General features: G+C 43.1%; 2 protein-coding genes and 1 long non-coding RNA gene across 5 annotated transcripts; 2 read left to right on the top strand and 1 right to left on the bottom strand.

Moving 5' to 3' along the window:
* Nucleotides 1-350: 350 nt before the first annotated feature.
* On the bottom strand, nucleotides 351-11,212 carry spata2 (spermatogenesis associated 2). 3 transcript variants are annotated; one of them, XM_034591845.1, is made up of 5 exons: nucleotides 11,018-11,212; nucleotides 8,260-8,469; nucleotides 6,746-7,263; nucleotides 6,477-6,703; nucleotides 351-5,812 (listed from the first exon to the last, which is right to left on the bottom strand). In XM_034591845.1, the coding sequence occupies exons 3-5, from the start codon at nucleotides 6,825-6,827 to the stop codon at nucleotides 4,457-4,459; spliced, it is 1,665 nt and encodes a 554-aa protein (XP_034447736.1). In that variant the 5' UTR covers nucleotides 6,828-7,263; nucleotides 8,260-8,469; nucleotides 11,018-11,212; the 3' UTR covers nucleotides 351-4,456. The 3 variants fall into 3 exon arrangements, with proteins under 3 accessions (XP_034447736.1, XP_034447735.1, XP_034447734.1); XM_034591844.1 differs by lacking the exon at nucleotides 11,018-11,212 and having other exon boundaries at nucleotides 6,477-6,706; nucleotides 6,749-7,263; nucleotides 8,260-8,463; XM_034591843.1 differs by lacking the exon at nucleotides 11,018-11,212 and having other exon boundaries at nucleotides 6,477-7,263; nucleotides 8,260-8,633.
* Nucleotides 10,706-16,299, top strand: rnf114 (ring finger protein 114). Its single transcript, XM_034591848.1, has 6 exons — nucleotides 10,706-10,899; nucleotides 11,765-11,915; nucleotides 12,688-12,794; nucleotides 15,106-15,220; nucleotides 15,318-15,425; nucleotides 15,514-16,299. The coding sequence occupies exons 1-6, from the start codon at nucleotides 10,763-10,765 to the stop codon at nucleotides 15,577-15,579; spliced, it is 684 nt and encodes a 227-aa protein (XP_034447739.1). The 5' UTR covers nucleotides 10,706-10,762; the 3' UTR covers nucleotides 15,580-16,299.
* Nucleotides 14,226-14,770, top strand: LOC117765353. The gene is made up of 2 exons (XR_004614560.1): nucleotides 14,226-14,362; nucleotides 14,438-14,770. It is a non-coding gene; the product is annotated as an uncharacterized LOC117765353 (long non-coding RNA).
* Nucleotides 16,300-16,558: the final 259 nt, after the last annotated feature.

Genomic DNA, 16,558 nt, shown 5'->3' with positions numbered 1-16,558 from the left:
AGCAAACTCCAAAGCTCCTACGTGTCCTGAGTTTGTGAGTTAGGAAGTAGAAACAAAGTTTGGGAAGTAGGTTTGTAATCATTTAAATACTGAATTGACAGAAGGGGAACAAATGATGTTATTGTCAGTGGCAGGAAAGTTGTGAGGCTTCAGTGATGTTAGAGGAAGAACCGTGCTAGATTGTCATGTTACATATTTAAGTTTGTCATTCTAACAGGCAACTTTTCTAAATAAAAATTCTGCAGTCATTTAAAAAAGCTAAAATATAGTTGTACTCATTCAAAAATTAAGTCTACAAACATACATAAATTCAAACATCCACACCTCCAAGACAGAAAGCAGTGTTTTTTTTTTTCTAGAATTTTATTCTTTAAATTATTTAAAAAAATCTCATTTACATTTCTCTATATATATATTTATATATATTCACCAATTAACAATTTTGGCTATTTTCCCTTTCCACCCCCATGTATGCCCACAAATTGATATCAAGGTCCGTACCCCTTCACATAGACATTGTGCAATGGTCCTCAGTGCCAAGGTGGAAGGGGGAGGAGAGGTGGGTGAGGGTACATGTAGGGGTGAGGGAGAGGAGGTGGGTGGGGGGGGTTGGGCCTTTTACAGAGCATGCTGAGAAAAAGGTTTTGGGGGGAAACAGGGAATGGTAAAGGGGGGCTGCCTAACTACACCACCACTATCAATATCAGTAAGAACCACACAAAGAGGTAAAGGGAGCATTGACTTCCACGATGACTTGAGTGTGGGTTAAACCAATCGTGTTCAAATGGCTCAATGTATTCCAAGACACAAAATAAAATAGCTCTTGATGCTCTTCCAACATCAGTTCTTCATCTCCACAGACAAACAAAAAGTAAGCTCCACATCAGTTATTTACCTACGACAAGTCAGTTGTTCACCTCAAGATTTAAACTTAGCAGCAGCCCTGAAGACTGTGTAGCCCTTTGTAGAGACCTCTACAAATTATCATTCCGCTAATCCAAGTCAAAGCCACGTCCCAGGATGTGCAGGTAGGCATCTGTGTTGATTATTCTCCTTTTAGGCCAACATCTACAGACACGAGGCCAAACTTTAGCAAAATCACAGATTTCTCTTATATCAACTGTACATCCGGCAAAGCCACACCATTCTGTTTCCTACTCCGATAAGAGATTTGTTCTTCATTTGGCAATATGATCACTCTTGCAACATGGCTCAATACATGAAAAGTTGTCTTTGTTGCTGGTATGATTTGCGGTGAACAGAGTCGAGCAACTGAAATACATCTGTGATAAATATTGAAACAATTCAGAGGCTTCATTAGATGAAAACAAACCTCCCGAGGTCGCTCGAGATCTTTGTGGTGCACACGTTAGCTAATGTTGACCCGAGAACATCTTTCAAAGGATTTTTAAGCTAAATCCAAATGGTATCGCAACATCCCTTCTTTATGTCGTTTTATAAGAATGAAGACAGCATGATTTTAAGGGGATGGAATGGACAGAAGTATGAGATCAGACATTAGTCCCTCAAACCAAAGGTGTTTGATCATATTTGTAAGAAAAAGAAAATATTTATCAAATTTGAATCAGCAAAACATGATTACTATTACAGATTTTCACCCCTGTAAGACTATCCTATGAAAACTGGTCTCTAAAGTGGGATTTTATACATAATTGTGACAATATTCATGGTTCAACATGCTCGGTTTTAGAAACCCTGCTTGGTGTTTAATCTATACTAACACAGATGTTTTATTAGCTTATGTATTGTTTAATTCTTTCCTGTGCTTCTTGTTATAAAACAGGCTTTAATTCATGTAGCTTGGCAAAACCATGTTATTGTTTACAGGCTGGTAAACTGGAGTGATGTAAATGACAACTCCAAAAACCTAAACTACTTCAGGACACGACAGCTGAATGAGCTTAAGGCATTAAGAGGGTTTCCCTGACGGAACGTAAAGTCCACCGACGCCTAAACAGTCCGTCAAAACAACCCTGAGTTTTTTTGTTTTTTTTTATGAAATATAATGATTTAAAATTAACCCTTGTTGGCTAACGAATGCATTAATCACCTAATCTGATCACAAAATCTTCCCTTTTAATTGGTGACAGTTTTAAATGATAATTGTTGTTTTAGCTGTGAGCCCCAAGCCTTTGACTTATACTAATAAATTAGTTAAATTATGTTTCTGCAGCAAATGGCCTTGATTGGATGAGGACAACTCATGCTAACCAAAGATGCAGCAGATTAAAGGCCTTAGTATGGGGCTTTCTGGGTAAATACAAAATTAAATATGCAAAATAACACGTTGTAAACCACAAAGCTTAAATGACTGCACACTTGAAATCACTATGTTGTAAAGGTGGGAAGGCGCAACAACATGAATCCCTGTAAAATATAGTGCAATAGCCATTTAATTCAATTTAAGAATTTTCTCCAGGAGGCTAAAAAGATTTAATTTTTTAAACAAGGTGTTAATGTTGTGAGTGAATAGTCTCTTGTATTACACTGCATGAGATTTACAAATTACAGTGCTGTGTAATCAACTTTGCAGAAACACAACATATAAACTCAGAAATCAGGATAAATCTTCAGCGCTTTTGAGAAAGTCCCTTCACGATTGAAGTGTTTGTTGGTGCGCTATTGAACTAAGGCACGTAATTATAATTTCAGTTCATGTTTTTGTGTCAACCCCCTGTATATACAGAAACTGATTATGTCACAGAATAAATAACCTGTTAACATTTAAAGGTCCAGTGTGTAGGATTTAGGTATAAGAGATCTATTGGCAGAAATTGAATATAAAATAATCCTAGTTATGGTTTCACTATTGTTTTTCATCTAAATTGTACAAATGGTTCATTTCTTTACCCGAGAATGGAACCTTTATATTTAAATACTTTATATTTACATCTGGAGCGGATCCTCTCCACGGAGGCCGCCATGTTTTTTACAGTAGTCCAAACTGGACAAAATAAACAACTGAAGGCTACCACAGGTTCTCTTTCATGTTTGGAAGGGTAGGGTGAGGGGTATTCAGCTGCAACATGCAACTTCACCACTAGATGTCACTAAATTATACACACTGAACCTTTAAAAGTGGGTATATCTGTTGATTGCAAGAGATATTTTCTAGTCAATCAAAAAACAAAGTGCAAATCAGAGTAGAATAATGTAATAGACTCAGTATTTCTTCACCTTTTTGCGTTAGTTTGAAACCACAATGTCAAACTGGGTGTGTTCGCTGTAGCCATTTGAGGTAGACAGAAACCGCGTCAGAGATTACACTCACATACTGTCTAAGACCAATCGGCTCAAACACTATCAAAACAACTGCAATCGCTTGATTTGTGGTCCAGCGCGAGTTATCTTTGACCCCACATGAGACTGACAGGGAACCACTGATCTGGTCAGAGGGAACTACAACATCATGGTCCATGGAGGTGTAATGAAAGGGAGGGGGATCGGGGGCTTGGAAATGACACAACTCAACAGGCCATTTACCAGTAAGAAGTCAACACCAAACATCTTCAATGTCTCAAGTCAACAGCAGCATTTCAACCTCAGTCATATAACCATTAACAATTGAGGGTTCATTTACAAGGCATAATCTTTTAAATAGAATATATGGCATCTGACCATCATCTCAATATGTCCCTTTGAGATATCTCCCACCCCACGCCCCAGAGACACACGTTTATACCCCGAACTCCCAACGCCACACCTCATGCCCATATAACAGTCTCACATTGTTCTACAGAATAGATTAAAAATATATACTATTGACTTATTGACGTCCAGTGTATTTTTTCTGTTTTCCTTACTTATTTTCAAGTTTAAAAAGATCTCCTTTGTCACAATGCAAGCTCAGAGGTCTTTTCTACACACACACACACACACACACACACACACACACACACGCACACACACACACGCACACCCACACACACACATATACAGTATATATTTATATATATATATATTTATATATTAGAGGAATTCTTAGCTGAGAAGTTAGGCAAAGTAAATATGTTCATTTGGACGGAATTCATTCAAGATGAGAAGGAATTGAACTTTCTTTTCTCTAGTTTCCCTTTAGAGGAGGACAAAATTTGAGGAATTTGGGAAGCGCTACAACATCACATGACTACTCAAGAGCAGGTAGCAAGGAAAAGGAAGAAGAAGTAATAGATTAAAAAGGCCTGAACTTGTACAAGGCAGAGAGAAGGGCACACGATCTGGCTCTCTGTGGCGTGTGCATTCCAGGGTCCGACTGATAGCAAGAGAAAAATGTACAAAGTTCAAGAGAATGTTAGAGAGAGCGGAAAAAGATCATCAGATAAAGGGCAAGAGAGTGAGTTGTTTAAGTGGTAACAGAGCTAAAGCAGTAGTGCAAGATTACACCGAGGGGTAAGGGAGGTACGAGAGGGGAGAGAACATATTCAGTCCGCCTGATTCATCGGTACACCAGGTGAGATATAGTGCCAGATTTGAAGTTGAGCTGATGGTTGGGAACAAAGCTGTGCTGCGGATTCTTTCGTGTGCAAATATCCTTTGCATACAAGCCCATGCATGAGTCACATGACACCTTAGAGCAGTTCACACAGGTGTGCGATGCACCTGGCTTGTTGCAGAACCCGCAGCGCGATCCCCCCAAGCTTATTCGCTCACTGCTGCCTCCCTTTGGTGTTGTCAAGGCAACAGACTTGCTTGCAAACAGCTTCGTGGACATGAGGGTTTTTTCCACCATCTGGGGGTGAGGGTGGGGGTGGGAGTGCGAGTGAGTCAGTGTGAGGGGGTGCGGGTGGAGGTGGGCGTGGGAGTGGGTATTCGAGTAGACAGAGAGCTTTTCCTTGACAGGGATGTATCCATCAAGGGGTCGTGGGGATTTGGGGTGGTAGTCCTGGAGGCCACAGCAAGGGGAGGGGTCAACATCATGACAGGCAGGACAGAGGATCATGTCACACCTCTGGCAGGAAGCCATAGTTGAGCAGCCCAGCCCACAACCCTGACACTTCACACTACCATGAGCTTTGAGCAGCCACCCGTCCCTTGCATCCCGAGGCTCTCTGGACGGAGGTCGAGAGGGAGTCTGCCTTCCTCCTGTCCCAGCACCGCCTCTCTCAGTGTACAAGTCAATCTCATCCAAAGAGGACAGGTGGTAGGATGTGTAAACGTCAGCCGGGGGAGGCGACTGAATTGGGAAGAAATCTGCAACAGGGCTATAGGAAGGTGGGGCTACCACAGAGAAGAGGGATGTTGAGGTGTTGGGCCTGATGATCTCATCCTTCATATCTTCCTCTGCATCCACAAACAGGGGCTCCTTCCTCAGACTCAATGAGGCCTTTAAGACAGGCTTGCTAAGTGCTGGATGCCAGTGACCAGCCCCATCCGTAACATCCACAGACTTAGATGGTCGGCTCCCTCGCCTCAGGTGGTGGGCATGAGGCCTCTCTATATCCAGCGGCCGCACAGACAGACGAGCCATATCTGCCCCAAGGCTGTCACGTCTGCGGAGCGCCTCGGCACAGCCAGCTGCGTCATCTCTGCAACCCCTGCGGAGTTCCAGGGCCTCCAGCTCTGAGGCTGAACCGCGGGCCAGGGCCACTACCTCTCCCAGAAGACGACACTCTGCCTGGGCCAGGAAAAGCTCAAACGCCAACTGGCGCAGATGATTTGCTCCTCCTGGGTGCTCCTGCAAATGGAACTGCGAATCATGGTCACACGCGTAGCCAATGGTGCGCATTACAGATCGCAGTTCAGCTTCCGAAATGGCTGACTGCAGATGGTACACGTACGGGCCAGTGAAGGTCTAAAAGAAAAATGAGTTCATCAGCATTAGTGTCAGTCATTTAAAACAGCTTGACATGATAAAACTAACACTGAGCCTAAAGATAGACCTCACATGTTATTCCTCTGATAACATATAATATAAAGTAACAGGTTTGATTTCTTTGACTTTAAAAACATTAGAGATGTAAAAGTATAAACAGCATTACAAAATATTTACTCGGATATAGATGTTGCCTGTTGTTGGGTTTTACATTTAACACACTGTATGGTGTTCTTAGAAAATAAATACTCCCAAAACTGAACAAGAGTTATTGGAGGATATGCAGATGTTAATTATATTCTAGGATGAAAATGTTGTTAATACGTCAGGTGCTTATCTTGGGAAGCCTCAAGTCATGATGCTTTATAGGACTTATTGGATACTCAATTTTTAGACATAAGCTAATGTATTATTTTTTTATAAGTCAGTGGTTTAATTTTTCAGGTCTGCATTTCATAATTTTGAATTATACAAACAGAGGTTGGGTAATTTATCAAATTATGATTAATACACACTCCTGAGGAAAATAATATTGAAAGCTAATGGTGTTTTAATGGTCAAATATTGGTTGAAATCAGCTTTAAACACAATTGTAAATAAGAATAAATGATAACACAAAATGATGTGAGTCTACTAAACTCACCTTTATACATCTGAACTCCTTCTTCCAGGGGAAGAGTAAGAGGTTGGTGCAGATGGTTTCCAGGGTGTGGAAGGCTCTCTCCAGGCTCCTGAGGTTCCCCCCTCTCTGGCAGCGGAGAGAGTTCTCCACCACCTCATAGAAACGCACCATGCGGAAACGTTGTGGCGGATCTGGCTGGTAGGCCCCTAGCAGAGCTGTGGCTGTGGAGAGCAGGGCCTCACTGTCCTTGTGTCTGCTTTTGTCCCCCTCTGGTGCAGCTCCAATCCCTCTGTATTCCCCTCCCTCCTCCAGGCGCCTCTCCAGTGCCGTCACATACCTCCGAAACAGGTCCTCTTTTAACTTGGCATCCATTATCGGCAGCAGACTATCAGTCAGCTGTTGTACTTTTCTGAGATAACCTCACCCCTTTTGGCACACACTGCACCAGGACGCGATGCTCAGGCACCATTTTTTGCCACCATTATTCACCCCCCACACACAGGCTCACACTCAACGTTATTAACGTTTTGAAGAGGTGGAAGAGGAACGACACGTCCGATCAGCAGCACATCCTCTAAACAGGGTTCAGGTGGCGTAGCTAGGCTGCAGCCTGTAGGGATGCCTTCTTACGGGCATCTCTGGTACCGGCTCATAGTCTGACTCCTTTCCAGTCAAACAGGCCGATTGTCTGTGTCTGCAGTTGAACTTATTCCGTTCCTTGGTTTGAGCGCGTGCAGAGTCGAAGGTCGCTCATCATGAAGACACGTACATGGTGGAGTGATTTTCTTTTTTTCGAGGCGTCTTCAAGCTGCAATGAAACAAGGAGAGCAGTAAGAAAATAGGGCAGGAGGGAAATTGGGCAGCATTTCATTCTGATTCAGACAGTGCTAATCCAATCCACAAGAAATACAGTCGTAACAATCATTGTTTAAAGGGGAATATAAAAATCTAATGGTTCAGATAAGAGGGGGTGTGTAAGGGCACCACTATTTTGAGAAGCAGTGCATGTGCTGTGTGTGTGTGTGTGTGGGGGGGGGATTATGTGAGGGTGCATCGTGTGGTTTATTTAACAGCCACTGGGTTGAACTGAGATTATTATCATGATACACGCAACCTCGACACACCATCTGAATTACAGGGCTCATAACCAGGATGGAGACTTACGGACTGGTCTCACGCTCCTGTTTGCGCCAGTGAATGTGTGAGCTACGTTGCAGGCGTGTAACCCATGGCACCCTGCAATTAGCATCGGTTAGCTTAAATTTACATCGCAATAGGAGACGTATGTGTGTGTGTGTGAGCCTAAACTCTGATAGAAGCCTTGAACCACAGCAGGGGGGGGGGTCGTGCTTCCCGTTCCCCAGCGAGCTGACCGGCTATTCCGGTTACCAACCCTAGCGAGCGTCCGTTTAGCGAGTTAGCCTGTCTGAGCTAACAACAGCATGTCTTACTACTGCGCATTACACGGAGCCACTACACCGCGACCCACGCCAACAATAGGAGAGAGAGAGAGAGTGTTTCTCCTCAGTGACTCTCAACCCCGACCCAAAGCTGATGCTGTGGCTGGCGTGGGCCCCCAGCTGAGCACAAGCTGAGCAGTGAACGCCCATTTCTGCGCAGCTGTCTAGCTAACAATTGCTGTAGCTAGCATGGGCGGTGTGTAGCTAGATGGGAATATGCGACGGTTCTCACAGGCAACCGTCCGGACATTCGCCGTGACTGCGGCCCCAGGTCTAACGCTGCCTCGACTGAGAGATGCCGCCGTTTTGTCCGCTGAAACAGCCACAACCCCCGCACATCTTACCTTTAGCACCTGCTAGCCGCGGCTAACTACGCCTCCTCCACTGTTGGAAATGCCCCCTCGTCGATACCGCGCATGCGCAGAGTTGTGACAGTTCAGCGGCATCAGGGGCCCACGTGCTGAGGAGGAGAGGATGCGGAGCCCACGAGCTGCAGTATCACCAGCACAATGTTCAAGTGCGAGGTTTTACTGTTGATGATTTAATAGATTCTACTGTAAAAAAAAAAGTGCACATAGAAAATATTTAACTTTACTGCTGTGCAAACGTTTTTGAAGCAAAATGAATAGGTTTTATTTACCAATTAACGTCATACAAAGTACATAAAAGAAAAACCTAAAATCTATATTTGATGTGAACAAGCTTTGCCTTTGAAACAGCACTATTTCTACTTGTTTTTAACATGCCTGGTAGGTTGTTTTATTTTTGAATATAGGACAATATGTTGAATATCCCTTGTACGTTTGAAGGTCTTCTGCACAAATTAAACCACCAACTACCAGTAGATCTTGTTAGCGGCCACCAGTGGATGTTAGGGACATAGCTTCAGTTGTCATCACGTCCTTTGGCCTTGTAATCAACGATACAGGCTGAACTTGAGGGTACGCTGAGGCAAAAGGTAAATCTGACTCGCTACTGGTTTGTATGGTAGTACTATGAAAGCCATGTGGCCCGATCAGTAGATCAGACATCATTACCTCGATGCCTTTTTAAACTGAACACATTCCCATTTTAGAACATAGGACAGGATGGAGAATATACCCCTTCACTTGTGTACCTAAGCGTCATCAGGTGTTTCGGCCTTTTAATCACAAGACACCCTCTTCTAAGGCAGGCCCACCACAGGTTGATCAGACTTGGGTGCACGTCCCTAGCATCTTGATCCAGAGCCATTGGCTGCATCATTGTGCAGTCGATGATGTTTCTTTTATCAGCACAAATTATCTTGGAGATCTAACCCCAGTTCTTATGTGGGTTCATGCTGTCTCAGTGTCTTATGTGTCTTCCTGAAATCCCAGACCGACTCTGTGATGCTGAGATCAGGATTCTTTTCAGGTCACAAGACTCCTTGTTCTTATGCATGAAGATAGTTCTGCATGACAGTGTTGTCATACTGCAGAATGAATATGGCACGGACCAGATGCCTCCCCAATAGTACTGCATGATGGGTAAGAATCTATACATCTCAAATATTTAGAATAGCTGCACAGCACTCCAACAATAACAATGTCCATGAAGGGAGTACTTTTAAGAGAACTATTATTTTCTTCACTTCACTGTTATGGTTCAACTCAATACAATATCTTAAGTTAACAATTAACTGATAATAATAGATAATAATACTACTACTATAACTACTACTACTAGTAGTAATAATAATAATAATAAAAGGTAAAAGCATTTAACTCCTAGGTCAGGAATTGTGCAGGTAGTGGAGCCTGTTTCCTTGTTGGTATGTGTTGGCCTTTATCTTTACCTCAATCTAACCTTATCGCTACCCTGAACAGGTTTTGTCCTATGATGCATAACCTGGCCCCAACCTGACCCTAATCTGTTATCTCTGCCTACCTCAAAGCCTTGTTACCACATGCAAAACACAATGAGTGAAAGCATTGAGTGAAACTGCAGAAACATAACCCACTTATCACTGTATCATTCTACATCGTTTATCAGGCTATATGAGATTTAGTTAAAAGCCACCACTTTACCCAGCTCTGAAACCCACTCCTGGTTTTTAGATAATATTTCTCAGGTATAAAAAACAAGAGATAACCAGTGAGTTGATCAACTGTTCGAGACTCACGGCTTGGCCAAAAAAAGAGACCAAAAACTCTGGGGGAAGATTATTCCTCTCTGTTACATGTGCCTTACATTTTCTTCTCAGAAAATGGCTCAAAGGCTCAAATACACATGAAAGTGAAGTCTGAGATCACATGTCATTAACACGTTGTGGACACGTTGAGAAAACAGGGTGATGACATGCGATCAATGTGTTGTTGAGGCATTGAAAAATCGACACGTAAACAACGTGTAAACAACTGCCCCATATAAATAACCTGTATGTTATCGACCCATATTATTTTGATATTTGCACTCTGCACTATTGTCTTCTGGTTATAATTAGGAGTTAAATGTTTCTTGTCCACTCTTGCACATTTTGTTTACCGTTGCTCTGCTGTCTTGTACAGTTTATTTCTGTTGCCCATGGTGATCACGTTTATTTTGATAGTTTCTGGTAGTTAATTGTAAGTCTATTTGTGTAAGTACACTGAGCGCAACTACACCAGAGTCAAATTCCTAGTATGTGTACACACACATGGCAAACAAAGCGGATTCTGACGAAGGGCGGTCAATGTGTTGTGAGTTTGCGCGTGGAAAAAAATAATGCACGTGCGTTTGAACCGTTGCGCTCTCCGTACCCCGCCCTCGCGCTTTAAAACAACAGAGCCAGCCGCCGGTGACGTCACGGGGACGAGCGGTGGGCGACTGATCCAGTGAAGAAAAGAAATGGCGATGCTCGGAGGCTTCAGCGCAGCTCAGCACAAGAAGAACGTGTCGGACGGCGGCGGCGACGTGTCAGAGTTCGTGTGTCCGGTCTGCCTGGAGATCTTCGACAGTCCCGTCAAAACACAATGCGGACATACGTGAGTATCTCTGCCTTTATCTCCGATTGGCACCCCCCCCCCCCTCCCCTGAACCGACGTCCACCAGCAGCGATGCAGTCGTACGAGCAGAGAATAAAGCGACACAAAGCTTGTTTACCAACATGTCGTGCAGCCACACTCACATCACACCCTCCCCGCGTCTGTCTGCCTCTATCACAACCCTCCGATTCTCTCCTACTCGTTTTAATGTTGGATAAAACCATTGGCAGTTCGCTCAATCAGTTTCAGTTTTGTTTACACCGACGAGGAGGCCTCACCTGGGAGTTGTAGTTCAGACCTCCGCTGCTGGAACTCGTTGAGTCGTTCGAGAGGACTACAAGTCCCTGCGCCCTCTTGAGGTGGGGACTTCCCATCTGATTTACAGGAAGCTCTGGTCTTGAGCTGTGCAGGGATCATCCAGAGCTAATGTCAGTATCCAGTTCCCCATGTCAGACAGTGTTTTGTTCATGGCAGCACAGAAACAGTCACAACAGATCAAGTTAAAGCCGATCACACATGATCAAGTGTCCAGGTTCCCATGATGAGTGTCTCACGTCCGTGTTGCTCATAGTAACATTGCTTTTAATGTTAAGAAACTTGGGATAGGCCCCTTCCCACAAACCAGACTAGCTTAGCCTTTCAAACATCCGATCCTGGTTTCTGAACATTATTGTTTGTGGGATTGTGATAAAACAAGACACAACCGCACACAGATGATCAGAAACCTGGATAACCTGCTTTCTCACGTTCCATGTTAACGTCGTATCCTGAGAACGAAACCAGTGTAAAGCTCCGACACTAGGGCACATGATGCAAACACAGTCGCTTTATTGATCATCGCACCATTTCTCTCATCTTCTATCAGGTTTTGCCAGAGTTGTCTGCAGGAGTGTTTGCGACCACAGAAGCCCGTTTGTGCTGTATGTAGGGCCACGCTGGGCCAATGGACTAAAGCTGCTGACCTAGAGGCCCTCATCCAATCGTCTGTGGCAGCTTGCAAGGGATGCGGAGCTCAGGTATGACCTTTGCAAAAGCTGTCACAAGGTATGAAGCCGTGCATCTTCCGGTCCTGCAAGAACAATTCAAACCTTGTTCAGAGAAATGAATGGATACAGTGAACAGAAACGGGAGAGTGCTTTTACTTTGAAACAGGCGCAGGAAGTGTTGCAAATATTTATGTTTTTGACATTCAACAGATAAACATTGACGCTGTGGTGAAAGATCATTTTCACTGTCTGTTTTGATGTGAACCGTGCGCGGTACACAGAGAAAATAGGCGAGACCCCGACTCTAGAAGAGCAGCACGGCTCTCACGGACGCTCTAACCTGATAAATGGTAAATGGTCTGTATTTATATAGAGATTTTCTAGTCTTAATGACCTCAAAGCGCTTTAGAGTACAGTTTTTTTTTTTTTGCCACTCACACACACATTCATACAGTGCATCTATGGGCAGCACTTTTTTTCTATGAGGGGCAATTTGGGGTTCAGTATCTGGCCTAAGGACACTTCGGCATGCAGATGGGGACGACTGGGATCGAGCCGCCTTCTGGTTAGAGGACGACCGCTCTACACCCTCAGCCACAGACGCCCTAATGGATGCCGAAATGAAAAAGCAAGACGTTCCGCATTGCACACGCGCCGCTCACACGGCAACCATTGACATCATAACATGACACTGATCCTGGACTGCCGTCTTTATATTCAGTTCAAATCACCTACGTGAGACATGTGGCATGATGTTGGTCATACAGTGGTAGTTACTGATATGTGTTCTCTCACTCTTCAGATTGGCCTTTCTCAGATGAGAAGCCACACAGCTGCCTGTTCAAAATACCAGGATTACATTGAGGAGGGGGTGAGGACCACTGCCCAGAGCCAGCCTGCCATCATCAGGTGATAGAGAAAACACGACTCTCAGTTGCTTGACACTACACACTACACACTACGCTATCATGACAACAACGTTACTGATCTACACTTGATGTGCTGACTCAGTATCTGTAGAGATGTCGGCATGAATCCCTCTAGCAGCGCCGCACGCCGCTCTACAGTGAGGCAATCGTACGAAAGTCTAGGTTACAGATCTTTTATATTATTATGAGAAGTATAACAGCTTTTCGGAACAAATTAGACTACGGTGGGCCATCAGCGTCTCTGTAATTAACAGGAAACACTGCACACACATTTAATTCGCTCGCTCTCTAACAAATCCTCCACTTTGTTGGTCACCTCCGCTCTCCTCTTGAGAAATGACTGCTCTGATTTGACTCTGCCGCTGCTTGGAGCAGACACATTCACTTTGTAACTGCACAGACAGACTAAAGTATTTATAACTAGTGCTTTACAAATCAGAGGGTATTTTTACTTTTTGCTGAATGTGTGAGCAACCGCTGATACACGAAAATATATTATACATCATTTTTTTAGCATCTGGTGAGCCTTTTGAACTCTTAGATCTCTTGCTCAGACTGGACTCCTGTTTCATCTCTTGTGTTTCATGTCTCACTGATCTCTGAAACAACACTTCTACTTCAACACAAGTGATGTCAGCCTCCCTGTGAACATATGTTTCGAAGATAAAGCAATGCATTGTGGGATGTTTTTGGGAGGCACAAAGTAGAGGTGGTTCTGAGGCCACTATATACTGTGTATAGGGAATACTGTAGATTTTACACAGGATTTAAACACTCAGAAAACTGTGTAGTCACCCAGGTGACCCATTTCTACGTTTTATTAATTTCACAAAATCCCTAATATGATACTAAATAAGTCTTACTGGCATAGTTTAGAATCTGTATAATGTTTTTCTCACCACCCTTGTGACCTTTTATAGTTGTTTCACCCAGTTAGTTGGATTCATTCAGAAAATAACCTCGCTTTGCTGTAAAATAGAATTTAGCCAATGGATGTGCGAAATGACATTAGATTGTAAACGATTAAAATGTCTCTACGATCTGCTGTTACAGGGAGATCGTTAGATCGGCTCTGACCTCATCTTAAACCACACGTATGCTTGACTCATCCACCCATCACACACCCAAAGGAATTATTTTGTCCGATTTAGAGACACACACCCGCATGAACATTCCACCCCACCTTTACTGGTGATAATATGGTAACAAATTACACTTGCGTCCGGGCCTGCACGCCTGCAGTGGAGCTGCATCGTGAGGTTTCTGGTCTATACATATATGCAAATATATGCCCAAGAGACTGTAATTCTTTCACCTTACATAAAAACCACACATGCTATTTTTAAGGGAACGAGCGTATCTGACACGCTGTGTACAAATGCTGCCAGTTTACCTGTTTCAAATGTAAGACCAAACAATACAAATAAAAACAATTATTCCCCCAAATCCCAAAGTTCTTATAATGTCCCCAGTTCAATAACTTATATAGTCTAATAACTTAGTCCCATAATGTAAAAGTATCAAAACAGAGGTTTTATGCAGGTGTGCGTGGTGAAACGTGGCAGACAGAAACACAAGAATATTCTATGTAATCTCCCCACCACCAGCCGCCAAGAAGATTAGTCCTGGTCTCAAAGTAATTCCCAAAAGTTCTCCAAGGTACAAGTTATAGGTAATAGTTCCAGTTCTGGAAGTAATCCTTTGTTGTGCTTTCATCAGGATCCGCCCCGACCAATGGCCCATCACGTGCATGCGCGCTCCCTGAGGGACGTCACTTCCCCATTCATAATATCAGAGAGAGAAAAAAAACCTAATTAAATAAAGATGGAAGTCCATTCCCATATCGCATATAATCAGGCCTCTGTCAGACCATCAATGCAAACCTACAGAATATATTAGGTTTAAACTCTCTATACTGCTACCTCAAAAACACAGAATGTGAAGAGACTGGTTCTTCTGAGGATCTGTCTTAAATAAGCTGATTTACAAAAGTCTTGTAATTGAAAACTACTTTACTAAAATCTGTTTGGCCTTACCGGCCTGTTATTTGTTACCTTGTGGGGCTGTATTTTGATCCTGCCTGAAAAATATGTGATATGATATTTTTGCAATATCGCCCACCCCTACTTTAGCCTCTTATATAATGACATAAATCTTACATTTGTGTTAACCAGTATTATGATTCATTTCATTACAACCAAAGTGCCACATTCTAAAAAAAAATTCAGATGCAGAATCTGTAGCATTTTGTATCATTAATACTTTCTCTTTCCATCTAAATGTCTTTCTAGTCCAGTGCCAAATCGCTACACCTTCACATGCCCGTACTGCAACTGCCAGAACCTCGATCAGGACGGCCTGGTCGAACACTGCACTTCCCAGCATTCTCGAGATACACGCCAAGTAGTAAGAAATCAACATTGCATTGTGATTCAACCAGTTGTTCTCAGTTTACAACCGGAAATGTTTATGTTGATGTCACTCTCACTTTGTGTCTGTTCAGGTTTGCCCCATCTGTGCCTCAATGCCCTGGGGGGACCCGAACTACAGGAGTGCTGACTTTTTCCAGCACCTGAAGATCAGACACACCTTCTCCTATGATACCTTTGTCGTAGGTTAAGCCCCTAAACACTATATTGAGTTTCTGTTTTTATGTCATTCATCAGTTAACTTTTTTTTTTATTATCTTGTATTTGCAGGACTACTCTACAGATGAGCACACAATGATCCAGGAGGCTCTACAGCGCTCCCTCTTGGACAACTAGAGCGTGAGGACCAACCCATCAGAGCAGGGATCCAGTGACGTGAAGGGTAGATTGTGAAGTCTTGAGAAGACCAAGCAACACACTTAAATCATCATTCGTCGATCATAAGGTTGTTGGTACTGTATTACTATGGGTAATCAGTTTCACAGGGAATTGGTATTGTAACTATGAATCTATTAGGTTTATTATTCAGATAATAAATCAAGCAATATGGTTAAAGAAGCATATTGTACTGTTTGATTTAGGATACAGTGTTTCTGGTGTGATAATCTTTTATCTTCCCCCATGAGTTGAGTCTGTAGATTTGATAGTTTGTTGAATATCTATTAAACTATGTTTATTGAAGCTGTTCATCGATGACATGTTGGTGTCATATAGCCAAAAACTTCCAAAGTTGTGATTAAAATCAATACTTGATGTTATGAAAGGGTTTGACCACTACGTGGCTAACTATTGCCAGCAAACAACGAGCTTCACTCAGTGAAGTCATCGGTCAAGTGATGTTAACGGTAATATATAATAAAATACTCAAGAGTGACGATGCATGTTTACTCTCAAAAGAGAAGAGGGTTTTTTTATTTTTGGTTTATTAGCAGATGGAAGCTCTGTGTTTTTTTTATGTTGTGTCTGGGTGACGTGTGTGTGAGAGAGTATGTGTTCTCTCTGTTTTCAGAGATCTACTGGAAAGAATAAATAATACAAGGGTCGAACAAAGCCTGAGATGGCTGTTTGCTTTATTGTAATGTTTCTCCCACATGTCTTTGTGCCTGCTGGTAGATCTTGTTTCTGACTTCCAAAACGCATAGGGCTAATACTTCATCCAGTGAACCAACCGATACAAGTAGAACCTTCAGTGTCTCGTAAGGTCAGCGCCTGTGATTCTCTCCGTTTTATTTGGTGAGAGTTTCTCTGCATGCTTGTGGCCATAGGAGGGCAGTAGAGTTCCACCGTTCTCTGGCAGGTCGGTGGATGACAGCGC

The sequence above is a fragment of the Hippoglossus hippoglossus genome, chromosome 7 (genome assembly GCF_009819705.1).
Source record: "Hippoglossus hippoglossus isolate fHipHip1 chromosome 7, fHipHip1.pri, whole genome shotgun sequence".
Classification (NCBI taxonomy): Eukaryota; Metazoa; Chordata; class Actinopteri; order Pleuronectiformes; family Pleuronectidae; genus Hippoglossus; species Hippoglossus hippoglossus.
The sequence above is the reverse complement of the archived record's forward strand: the minus strand, read 5'-3'. Positions and strand labels throughout refer to the sequence as shown.